The 12,799-nt window shown below is 44.0% G+C and overlaps 1 protein-coding gene across 1 annotated transcript in view; it reads right to left on the bottom strand.

Moving 5' to 3' along the window:
- Positions 1 to 12,799, bottom strand: part of SLC22A2 (solute carrier family 22 member 2) — an 85,439-nt gene that overhangs the window by 64,615 nt on the left and 8,025 nt on the right. Inside the window, exon 2 of the mRNA XM_030198397.1 lies at positions 4,666 to 4,769. Within this exon, the coding sequence (XP_030054257.1) occupies positions 4,666 to 4,769 (104 nt within the window). The remainder of the gene's footprint in view (positions 1 to 4,665; positions 4,770 to 12,799) is intronic.

Here is a 12,799-nt window from a genome sequence, read left to right as displayed (position 1 = left end):
CATTATTTGCAGGGTGATCCAGACTTTGCACACTTTCTATCTCAAAAATGGGTGGTGTTTCTTGACCACAATGCAGCCCATAGGTCTACCCCAGGGTTCTTATGGAAGACAGAAAAAGCTGTTGTGCAAAGGGAAATTATCTTGTATCTTGCCTCCTGCAGGAAACGATTGAATAAACAAATATTACTACTTCAGGCCCAACTGCACAGAGCCCGCAATCTCAGTCTAGATACCAAACAAGTATTTAGCCAGCTTCAGATTGCGCTGAATATCTTGATTCATCAGTTTACACTGACTAGCCTCCGTTTTAGTCACCATCTATTTTTTCGCTACGGGAACTGCATAGGCACGTGTTTGGCCCATTTAGTCTGCACATCCATGGGTCTGCATTTTGTTCCAGTCATAAATGACCCTACAGGGTCCAGGCTCATGGATAACTGTGCGATGAATCATCTTTAAAAAAAAATTTATAACACTTTATCCAAAAAGTGAAAATCAACAGTCATCGAATCCATTGAATTTGTGTATAATTTGCCCTTTTCCCAAATAAATTTGGAGGATCTTGAGATTTTGAATGAACCTTTACACTTGGGGGAGGTGCAACATGTGATAAAAACCACCCTGTTGTGGAAGACTCCAGGGCCGGGTGGTTTGTCCCTAGAATTCTTTAAATTGCTCAGCCCAACCCTCCCCCCTTCTTCTTGAGGTTTATAATGTGGCTTTGTGCGATGGGCCCTTTCCCAAGACCATGCGGGGGTGGGGGGACACAGTCATCCCGGGGTGGGATCTGCATCTCACTAGTTCCTACATACTCATTTCTTTATTAAATGTTGACATTAAACTTTATGCTAAAATTTAGGCCACCTGGTTGCTCTATCTTATCCCTAACTTACTGGCCACCTGTCAAATAGGTTTTGTTAAGGGCCGGAATGCGGTGATGAACACTCGTATACTAATTATGGCCATGGAATATGTTCAGGAGCATCATTTGGATGCACTTCCAATTAATTTTGATATCAACAAAGCCTTTGATCATGCTTCCTGGCCTTATTTGTGGGAGGTTTTAACACACTTTGGCTTTTGTGGCCCAATTTTAAATGATATGCCTCTTATATGGTGATCCTTGGGCACAGGTCCTGATCAATGGGGTACTCCCCCCCCCCCTTTCCGATCCAGCATGGAACCCAACAGGGTAGCCCCCTTTTCACCCACTTTGTTTATTTTGTGTATTGAACCCTTAGCCCTGAAATTGCCGGGAGATTATACTATTCAGGGAATACCAGTGGGGACCATGGACTTTAAAATTGGCGCTCTTTGCTGATGATCTATTGGTAGCTCTTACTGAGCAACAAGCATCACTTCATTGCTGGATTTTGGTCAAATTTTGGGATTGTGGATTAATACGGATAAGTTGGAGGTCCTGGGTTGGGGGGGGGGGGGGATTTAGATGCCCGGTGGACTGGACATTTCCCATTGTGCTGTGCTTATACTGCCTTGAAATATTTGGGCCTTCTGATTCCCAGTGATTTAGCACACCTGCATGATAGTAATTTTGCTCCTTTATTGTGTGCTACTAGGATGCTTTATCAGTGCTGGTTCCCCTTGCCGCTGTCCATCTGGGGTTACATTCATCTTGTTAAACTGATCGTCCTTCCCAAATGGATGTATGTTTTACACAATCTACCTTTGATGATACGGCCCAGGGAACTCAGGCGGTGGAACCGGATGCTCCGGCGTTTTTTGTGGCACCCTAAGTGCTCGTGTGTATCCCTTAATCAGCTGCAACTCTTTAGAAGGGAGGGTGGTATGTGATTACTGGATTTAAAAGCTTACACTATTGCTTGTCATTTGAGATTTGTCCGGGATTGGATCTATTCTACTTCAGCATTTTGTGATGTGACTTTTGAACCTGCTCTCTGTCCAGAGGTATTCCTCGTCTCTCTTGTACATGCGCAGGCTCTTCAGTTGTCCTGGAGGATGAAGCGCTACCCCTTGGCGAGCCCCCTAAATCGGGTCTGGCACACTTATCACCGGCACTTGCAGCTGCCGGCAAGTTGTTCTAAATGTTTGCCTTTGGTGGCCAATGTGGCATTCCTTCCAGGACAACAGAACCCTCGTTTCCGGGCGTGGGGTACCAGGGGCCTGACCATGATACACATCTTGGAGGAGGATGAACCACTGATGTTGCCGTATGACTCTGTGTGTAACAGCCTTCTGACTGGTTTGCCTACCTACAAGTGCATCAATATCAGGCTTATTTTCAAAAGAGAAGGGCGCTCATCTTTCGACACAAATCGGGAGATGGGCGTCCTTCTGTCAGGGTCGTCCAAATCGGCATAATCGAAAGCCAATTTTGGGCATCCTCAACTGCTTTCTGTCGCAGGGATGACCAAAGTTCATAGGGGCGTGTCAGAAGCGTAGCGAAGACGGGACTGGGGTGTGCCAAAACCATGGGCGACCTCAACCGATAATGGAAAAAAGAAGGGCGCCCTGACGAGCACTTGGAGGAGTGGCCTAGTGGTTAGGGTAGTGGACTCTGGTCCTGGGGAACTGAGTTCGATTCCCACTTCAGGCACGGGCAGCTCCTTGTGACTCTGGGCAAGTCACTTAACCCTCCATTGCCCCAGGTACAAATAAGTACCTGTATATGTAAGCCGCATTGAGCCTGCCATGAGTGGGAAAGCGCGGGGTACAAATTTAACAAAAAAAAAAAAAAAATTATTTGGTCCATTTTTTGTTCACGACCAAGCCTCAAAAAGGTGCCTGAACTGACCAGATGACCATCGGAGGGAATCGGGAATGACCTCCCCTTACTCCACCAGTGGTCACTAACCCCTCCCACCCTAAATAAAAAACTTTTAAAATATTTTTTTGCCAGCCTCTATGCCAGCCTCAAATGTCATATCCAGCTCCATGACAGCAGTATGCAGGTCCCTGGAGCAGTTTTAGTGGGTGCAGTGCACTTCAGGCAGGCAGACCCAGGCCCATTCCCCCCCCCCCCCCCCCACCTGTTAAACTTGTGATGGTAAATGTGAGCCCTTCAAATCCCACCAGAAACCCACTGTACCCACATGTAGGTGTCCCCCTTCACCCCTTAGGACTATGGTAGTGGTGTACAGTGGTGGGTAGTGGGTTTGGGGGGGGGGCTCAGCACACAAGGTAAGGGAGCTATGTACCTGGGAGCAATTTGTGAAGTCCACTGCAGTGCCCCCTAGGGTGCCCGGTTGGTGTTCTGGCATGTCAGGGGGACCAGTGCTCTACGAATGCTGGCTCCTCCCACGACCAAATGGCTTGGATTTGGTTGTTTCTGAGATGGGCATCCTCGGTTTCCATTATCGCCGATCTTGTTTTGATAATACGGGTTTCCCCTCCCCTTCGCCAGGACGTCTTTCGAGGACGTCCTCAGGAAAACTTGGGCGCCCCTTTCGATTATGCCCCTCAATGTCTCCTCTTTGCTAGGAGTTATTGCCCAGCATTTGTGGATTCCCCTTTTGATGACTCCTGGCCACTTTCAGCTGTTACAAAGGGCTTGATGGGACGTTTTTATGAAATTTTGAAAAGTCCTCAGAGATTACATCCCTTGCATCTCATAGTTTCCTTGTGGATTACTGACTTTGGTTATCAGGACTTTAACAAATTTCTGGCTAGTCTACAGCCTGCACCTTTGCTAGTGGAGAGTATGCAATTATAGGAACTTCATTATAAGTTTTTGCGAGCATATTCATCCTTTTCGTGTACAGTGAGGTGCACTGGAGGTTTCCTATAAGCGTTGTATTTGGGATTGTACTGCTATTTTTCCCTTCTGGCAGGTGGTCTGGGCAGTGCTTGGACAAGTTGTATGAGAGTCATTGGACTATGACACCTCAGGTTGCTTTATTGGACAATGATAGGAGCCAACTTTTCAAAATTATTGGGGGTGGTAAGCCCAGTGGAAATAACCCCTCCCTGGACACATACAAGGAATTTTCTCAATATTGGGGATGCTCAAGCACCCATAGCACCCACAGCACCCACAGAGTCGGCTCTTATGGACAATGTTGCTATGATCATGGAAGGCACGAAAGTCTCGGGCCTCGTTTTGCGTAAAGCCTCTCATTGCAAAGCATTGCATCCTCCAACAATGGATCCGGCTGACCCCTTCCACTCTGGTGCAGTGGGGAGGTCACGTGCATGAACTTTTGAGAATGGAGAGACTCTCGGTGGACTCGAGAGGCCCTCAACCAAAGTGCAGATTCTTGAAGCTTTGGACACCCTTTTTGTACTCCCTCGCAACGAGTTTGCACTGTAGTTTTGAATGATCTGGATATTTAATGTTGTTGGGCACATCATCTTCTAGGCAAGGGGGATGCTATGGGGAAGATGGGAGGGGGAATTTGGGAATTGAGGGGTATTTAAGCACCATTTGGTGAACTGTGCGGTTATTATGGCTCTTTTGTTCCTTTAAATTTCATGGTAGTAGCTTATGTCTTTTTGCTGTTATATTGTGTTGCAAAATTCAATAAAGACATTTAAATATATAAATCCTGAGTTGCAACAAGGGCAAACCCGGGAGTGGCTCAGCTTGTCCTCCGATGAAGCCAATACAGATTTACTGATATCAGTGTTTTTAGAATTCAAAGTATGCAAAGAAAACAAGACAGGAGACAACATAAATGCTGAACATACCTGTCTGCTATATATCCCATGAACAGAGAGCCCATGAAAAATCCAATATTCACGACTGACTGAAAGAGATCCAACTTCCAAGCATCGGCACACACAAGGTTGAACTGAGGATGCACATAATAGAGATAACAGGTATAAAAATATTTCCTTTGATTTATAATACTGTAAACTGCAAAAGTTCTATATCCAGCATCTACCCACTCTACATGGTAAGTACTACTATCACCCTGCTTAAACCACTGTAGCCCTTTGTAGTGGCATCACTGAATATTTAAAGTTAGCCTCAGATCCCCTTCTGAAAATGTGAAACCACGTAGCACGGGTTCATCTTGGGGGTTTTTCTCCATACCTGTTTCATCTGGTGACCCCTCCCCCCATCTGACGCAACCCCTAAAATCGGGTGGGTGAAAAAAATCCCATGGCCTACACAGGACAGAATTAACTTTTTGATGGGACCTAATCAAACAATTGTGTTGGGCTTCCAGTCATAATATAAATCCATTTTAAACTCCTTTATCTTCATACCCCTTTCTAGCAGAATCACATTACTACTACTACTATTTAGCATTTCTATAGCGCTACAAGCAGCGCTGCACAAACATAGAAGAAAGACAGTCCCTGCTCAAAGAGCTTACAATCTAATAGACAAAATCCCTTTAGCTTCCCTCTCACCCCCTCCCCCACCTCCTTGGCCTAATCATATCACCTCCCTCTTCCTGCCACCCTCATCTGATTGCCCCCAGCAGATGCAGTCAGTAAGCAATGCTTCTTTCCTGCAGCCCTGCTGCTGCCTTTTCCTCTGCTGGCTTTCCTCTGTAGTCAAAACTGCAGTCATTGAGTCTCACACAGAGCTGCCATTCCAGGAAGGAGACTTTTTGGCTGATCCTGGTTTTAAATTACATCCCAAAGCAGTGTAGTATTTGTAGTCCATGAAATCAGTGCTGCAGGTCCCATAATGCACCAGGATGAGGTTGGCAGAAATCCAGGACCGGACGATGGGCATAGTTTGGTCATTTCATTTGGGGGGCAAAGGTGTGATAGCTTATTAGCATATTCATTTGCATACGTACATCTCATACATATGACACACACATGCCCCCTCAGACTAAAACACTAGATATGAAGTAGAGAATGACACGGGGACAAAGTTTGTCTCCGTCCCGTCCCCGTGGGTTCTGTCTCCACCCCCGCCCCATCCCCACAGACCCTGTCTCCATCCCCGCCTCGTCCCTGCAGGTTCTGTCCCTGTCCTCGTGGGCTCTGTCCTCATCTATAGAAGCCTTGAACACTTATGATTTTATATTTAAATCTTTTTATTAAAGTATAAAAAGGAACAATATGCTATACAACTGTTGTGTATAAATTACAAAAAGAAAACAACAACAACAATGACCAGCTATAATAACCCTCCTTCCCACCACCACCCTCTACCCTTCCAATTAGAAAAGGACACGGGACAAAGTTTGTCACTGTCCCTGTGGGCTCTGTCCCCATCCCCACCCTGTCCCTGTGGGATCTGTCCCCGCCCCGTCCCCATCCCCGCGGTTACTGCATTTCCCCGTCCCCGTGTCATTCTCTAATATGAAGCCAGTATATCAAAGCAATGAAGTTTGTTTTCTTTTTTTTTAACTGAAATGAGCCAGCACCAAGGGAAATCTCTCTCATTACGCCCCTCACATTCACACAAATTAGCAAAGGGAGAGTGTACCTTCCTTAGGTCTGACACTGCACCATCTCTGTTTGCTTTGTCCTTCTTAATCAGCAACTCTCCATACCACCCCACATAAATAGAAAAAAATACCCCCTCCAGTGACAGCACTCCCCCCCCCCCCCCTCTCCTGAGGCAGCTTACAGCAGTCTGCTGCCTAAGGCAAGGGATGAGGTGGTACCTTCTCAAAGCATTCAAAAGAGCATCCTTTGAACAATTCTGATTTGGAAGGAGGATGAGTAGGTCTCCTCACGCTAAACACAGTTTCCCCAGGAAAAATAGAATGCAATTTATATTCCCAAGCTACACAAAACAAAAAAACTGCCAACATTGGCTATACTCAACAAAATTATTTGAATTAAATTGTTGCCTGGAACTCCAACATAAAATATTACTGACCCCTGACTCTTCATTTTCACAGTGTTGAATGAAAGCATATATTCTGCATTTTTTGTGTTGTATGGATCAATTGTTAGGATGTCTTTTTTTTTTTGTTATGGTTTGTTTTGTAACAGCCCCCCCCCAGCTTGCTGTTATTTGTTTGAAAGAAAATATATCAAAAGGTAATAAACCTAAACCCAATACTTGACAGTTAAGGTTCAATATGAGAAAGAGCAGTCATGTACTTGGGGGGGAGGGGGTAGAAATCTGAGGCAGCACACCATGGGGGTGTGAAAATAATGTGCATCAACCAGAAGAGAGATTTTGAGTGTTATTAGGAAGGGTATGGAGTCCAGGTGTGCGGATGTTATAATGCCGTTGTATCGCTCCATGGTGCGACCGCACCTGGAGTATTGTGTTCAGTACTGGTCTCCGTATCTCAAAAAAGATATAGTAGAATTGGAAAAGGTACAGCGAAGGGCGACGAAAATGATAGTGAGGATGGGACGACTTTCCTATGAAGAGAGGCTGAGAAGGCTAGGGCTTTTCAGCTTGGAGAAGAGACGGCTGAGGGGAGATATGATAGAAGTGTATAAAATAATGAGTGGAATGGATCGGGTGGATGTGAAGCGACTGTTCACGCTATCCAAAAATACTAGGACTAGAGGGCATGAGTTGAAGCTACAGTGTGGTAAATTTAAAACGAATCGGAGAAAATTTTTCTTCACCCAATGTGTAATTAGACTCTGGAATTCGTTGCCGGAGAACGTGGTACGGGCGGTTAGCTTGACGGAGTTTAAAAAGGGGTTAGATAGATTCCTAAAGGACAAGTCCATAGACCGCTATTAAATGGACTTGGAAAAATTCCGCATTTTTAGGTATAACTTGTCTGGAATGTTTTTACGTTTGGGGAGCGTGCCAGGTGCCCTTGACCTGGATTGGCCACTGTCGGTGACAGGATGCTGGGCTAGATGGACCTTTGGTCTTTCCCAGTATGGCACTACTTATGTACTTATGTACTTATGTACTTATGAGTTGTAATAGGAGTAATCCAAGGAAGTATTATTTCACAGAAAGGGTGGTGGAGGCGTGGAATGGCCTCCCGGTGGATAAAACATAGCTTGTGTGATATTCAGCACTTGACTGGCAAGGATGAACCACATTAAGGGCTCCTTTTACCACACTGCGGCAAAAGGGGGCCGGTGCTGGCATCGGCGCATGTCTTACATGCTCACTGAGGACCCCTTTTACTGCAGCTGGTAAAAGGGAAGGTTTCGCTTTCCGGCAGATAATGGCAGGGCGGCAAGTAAAGCACTTGCCACCTGGCCATTTTGGAGGGAGCCCTTACTGACACCCATTGAGGTGGCGGTAAGGGCTCCTGATCTAACCCGGCGGTAATCAGGCAGCGAGGGACACTGCCCAATTAGTGCCGGGTACAGTCCGGCGCTACAAAAATAAATACATAAGTACATAAGTAATACCATACTGGAAAAAGACCAAAGGTCCATCGAGCCCAGCATCCTGTCCCCGACAGCGGCCAATCCAGATCAAGGGCACCTGGCAAGCTACCCAAACGTACAAACATTTTATACAAGTTATTCCCAAAATTGTGGATTTTTCCCAAGTCCATTTAGGAGAAGTCTATGGACTTGTTCTTTAGGAAACCGTCCAAGCCCTTTTTAAACTCTGCCAAGCTAACCGCCTTCACTACGTTCTCCAGCAACAAATTCCAGAGTTTAATTACGCGTTGGGTGAAGAACAATTTTCTCCGATTTGTTTTAAATTTACTACACTCTAGTTTCATCGCATGCCCCCTAGTCCTAGTATTTTTGGAAAACGTGAACAGATGCTTCACATCTACCTGTTCCACTCCACTCATTATTTTATATACCTCTATCATGTCTCCTCTCAGCTGTCTCTTCTCCAAACTGAAAAGCCCTAGCCTCCTTAGTCTTTCTTCATAGGGAAGTCGTCCCATCCCCGCTATCATTTTTGTCGCCCTTCGCTGCACCGTTTCCAGTTCTACTATATCTTTCTTGAGATGCGGCGACCAGAATTGAACACAATACTCAAGGTGCAGTCACACCATGGAGCGATACAACGGCATTATAACATCCTCACATCTGTTCTCCATACCTTTCCTAATACCCAATATTCTTTTCGCTTTCCTAGCCGCAGCAGCACACTGAGCAGAAGGTTTGTGTATTATCAATGATGACACCCAGATCCCTTTCTTGGTCCGTAACTCCTAACGTGGAACCTTGCATGCCGTAGCTATAATTCGGGTTCTTTTTTCCCCACATGCATCACCTTGCACTTGTTCATATTAAACGTCATCTGCCATTTAGCCGCCCAGTCTCCCAGTCTTGCAAGGTCCTTCTATAATTTTTCACAATCCTCTCACAAGTTAACGACTTTGAATAACTTTGTGTCATCAGCAAATTTAATTACCTCGCTAGTTACTCCCATCTCTAAATCATTTATAAATATATTAAAAAGCAGTGGTCCTAGCACAGAACCCTGAGGAACCCCACTAACTACCCTTCTCCATTGTGAATACTGCCCATTTAACCCCACTCTCTGTTTCCTATCCTTCAACCAGTTTTTAATCCACAATAGGACATTTCCTCCTATCCCATGACCCTCCAATTTCCTCTGTAGCCTTTCATGAGGTACCTTATCAAACGCCTTTTGAAAATCCAGATACACAATATCAACCGGCTCCCCCTTTGTCCACATGTTTGTTTACTCCTTCAAGGAATTGAAGTAAATTGGTCAGGCAAGATTTCCCCACACTAAAGCCATGCTAACTTGGTCTCAGTAATCCATGTCCTTGGATGTGCTCTGTAATTTTGTTTTTAATAATAGCCTCTACCATTTTCCCCGGCACTGACGTCAGACTCACCGGTCTATAATTTCCCGGATCTCCCCTGGAACCTTTTTAAAAAATCGGCATTACATTGGCCACCCTCCAATCTTTCGGTACCACGCCCGATTTTAAGGATAAATTGCATATCACTAACAGAAGCTCCGCAAGCTGATTTTTCAGTTCTATCAGTACTCTAGGATGTATACCAATCCGGACCAGGAGATTTGCTACTCTTCAGTTTGCTGAACTGCCCCATTACGTCCTCCAGGTTTACTGTGAATTCAGTAAGTTTCTCTGACTCGTCCGCTTGAAATACCATTTCCGACACCGGTATCCCACCCAAATCTTCCTCGGTGAAGACCGAAGCAAACAATTCATTCAATCTCTCTGCTACGTCTTTGTCATCCTTGATCGCCCCTTTTACCCCTCGGTCGTCCAGCGGCACAACTGATTCTCTTGCCGGCTTCCTGCTTTTAATATACCGAAAACATTTTTTACTATGTTTTTTTGCCTCTAATGCTATCTTTTTTTCGTAATCCCTCTTGGCCTTCTTTATCTGTGCCTTGCATTTGCTTTGACACTCCTTATGTTGCTTCTTGTTATTTTCAGACGGTTCCTTCTTCCATTTTCTGAAGGCGTTTCTTTTAGCCCTAATAGCTTCCTTCACCTCACTTTTCAACCACACCTGCTGTCTTTTGGACTTCCATCTTTCTTTTGTAATTCGCGGATATGTTTGGCCTGGGCCTCTAGGATGGTACTTTTGAACAGCATCCACACCTGTTGTACAGTTTTTACCCTCTCAGTTGCCCCTCTAAGTTTTCTTTTTACCGTTCTTCTCATTCTATCATAGTCTCCTTTTTTAAAGTTAAACACTAACGTATTTGACTTCCTATGTATAGTTACTTCAAGGTTGATATCAAAACTGATATTATGATCACTGTTATCAAGCGGCCCCAGTACCATAACGTCCCTCACTAGATCATGCGCTCCACAAAGGAACAAATCTAGAATTTTTCCTTCTCTCGTCGGCTCCTGCACCAGCTGCTCCACAAAGCTGTCCTTGATTTCATCAAGGAATTGTACCTCTCTAGCGTGTCCCGATGTTACATTTACCCAGTCTATATTTGGGTAATTGAAGTCACCCATTATTTCGCATTGCCCATTTTGTTTGTATCTCTGATTTCTTTTATCATTTCTGCGTCTACCTGCTCATCCTGGCGAGGCGGACGGTAATACACTCCTATCACCGTTCTTTTCCCTTTTATACATGGAATTTCAACCCACAATGATTCAAAGGTGTGATTTGTGCCCTGCTGAATTTGTAATCTATCTGAGTCAAGGCTCTCGTTAATATACAATGCTACCCCTCCACCAGTCCGGTCCAGCCTATCACTACGATATACTTTGTACACCGGTATGACAGTGTCCCACTGGTTATCCTCCTTCCACCAGGTCTCAGTAATGCCTATTATGCCCAATTTTTCATTTAGTGCAATATATTCCAACTCTCCCATCTTATTTCTTAGACTCCTAGCATTTGCATATAGTCATTTCAGAGTATGTTTGTTGTTCCTAATTGCATGATGCTTAGTGCTTGACACTATTGATTTGCCATCTTTTGTCTGATCTTTAGTTGTATTTAAGGGCACCTGGCCTACCACGGTCTCTTGTGTAACCTCACTATCCAAAAACCCTATCTTCCCTTTTTGTGAGGTATCCTTGCAAGATACCGTATCCCGAACCAAATTAGATCCTACACTGCATGTCAGACCCTATCTGCTACTGCAAGTTAATGGGATTACTTCACTTGGTAGAAAACAAAGCTCATTCAAAACAACTCCAGCACAAAGAAAAACAATTTACCAGCACAGAATTGAACACAGTTTTAAAAGAAACTACCAGCCCCCAAATTAAAACTAGCAAGTATAGAGTAGATAAAAGAGAGGACTTAGAGAGGAAATACCCTCAGCAGCGAAAGAATAGACTATTGTAACGCACTCTATGCCGGCTGCAAAGAACAGACTGTCAAGAAACTCCAAACAGCCCAGAATACAGCAGCCAGACTCATATTTGGAAAAACTAAATTTGAAAGTGCAAAACCCCTAAGAAAAAGACTACATTGGCTCCCACATTCAAGATCTGCACAATTGTTCATAAAATCATCTACGGAGATGCCCCGTCCTACATGTTAGACCTAGTAGACCTCCCTTCAAGAAATGCTAAAAAGTCTGCCCGCACATTTCTTAATCTACACTTCCCCAGCTGCAAAGGAGTAAAATACAAACTAACACATCCGACCAGCTTTTCCTACACGAGCACGCAGCTATGGAATGCACTACCAACTAGCTTGAAAACAACTAATGAAACAACTAACTTTCGCAAATCTCTGAAAACATACCTCTTCAACAAAGCCTACCCCGAAAATCCATAGTGTAATTATAGCAGGTCACCACTCCAACCTTCCCTGAAACTCTTCTTATATAACTGCTTGATTAGCTCTCTTTGTTGTCCTTGATCTTTTCGAATACCAACTGTATCTTTATCCTTGATCTTTGTAACACCAAATGTATTTTTGCCCTGGAAAGGCAATGCCATAACAGGTTTGTGTAAGTCACATTGAGCCTGCAAATAGGTGGGAAAATGTGGGATACAAGTGCAATAAATAAATAAATAGCGTTTTTTTTTCTTTGTTTGTTTTTTTATGTTTGATTTAGTTGAGATATAGAGGCAGACAGTTATAAGAAAAATCTTTAAAGAGAAAAACGTTTTAAAACACAGGCAGCCTTAGCCACCAAACAAACCAGCCCTGAAGATCCCCAGCAATTTCAAAGCAAGTGAAGTTCTGTTTTTCCCGCCCCTTTTCTAAACTATATAAAGAAGAAAGGTTCCACTGAACTTCCTTTCTGAGAGAAAGGGACATTTCTCTGACTCCTGACGCAGGCCTATACGGCCAAAACACAGCTGTGTGGAGTCCCTTTCTCCCTGCTATTTTTTGGCTAATAAAGTTGATTTTTAATTTTTATAATCAGAGTGTCATCTATTTGATGTTTTTATATTTTTAAATACATATTTTGTGATTTTCATATTTTGATAATTTTATTATTTTCATTTTTGAGTCATTTTTATTTTTGTTTGTGTTTTTGTGAGTCATCTTCGCTGTTTTGTTTTCTATTGTT

This window comes from Microcaecilia unicolor, chromosome 3 (assembly GCF_901765095.1).
Source record: "Microcaecilia unicolor chromosome 3, aMicUni1.1, whole genome shotgun sequence".
Taxonomy (NCBI): Eukaryota; Metazoa; Chordata; class Amphibia; order Gymnophiona; family Siphonopidae; genus Microcaecilia; species Microcaecilia unicolor.
Note: the sequence above shows the minus strand (reverse complement) of the source record. Positions and strands in the feature narration are given on the sequence as shown.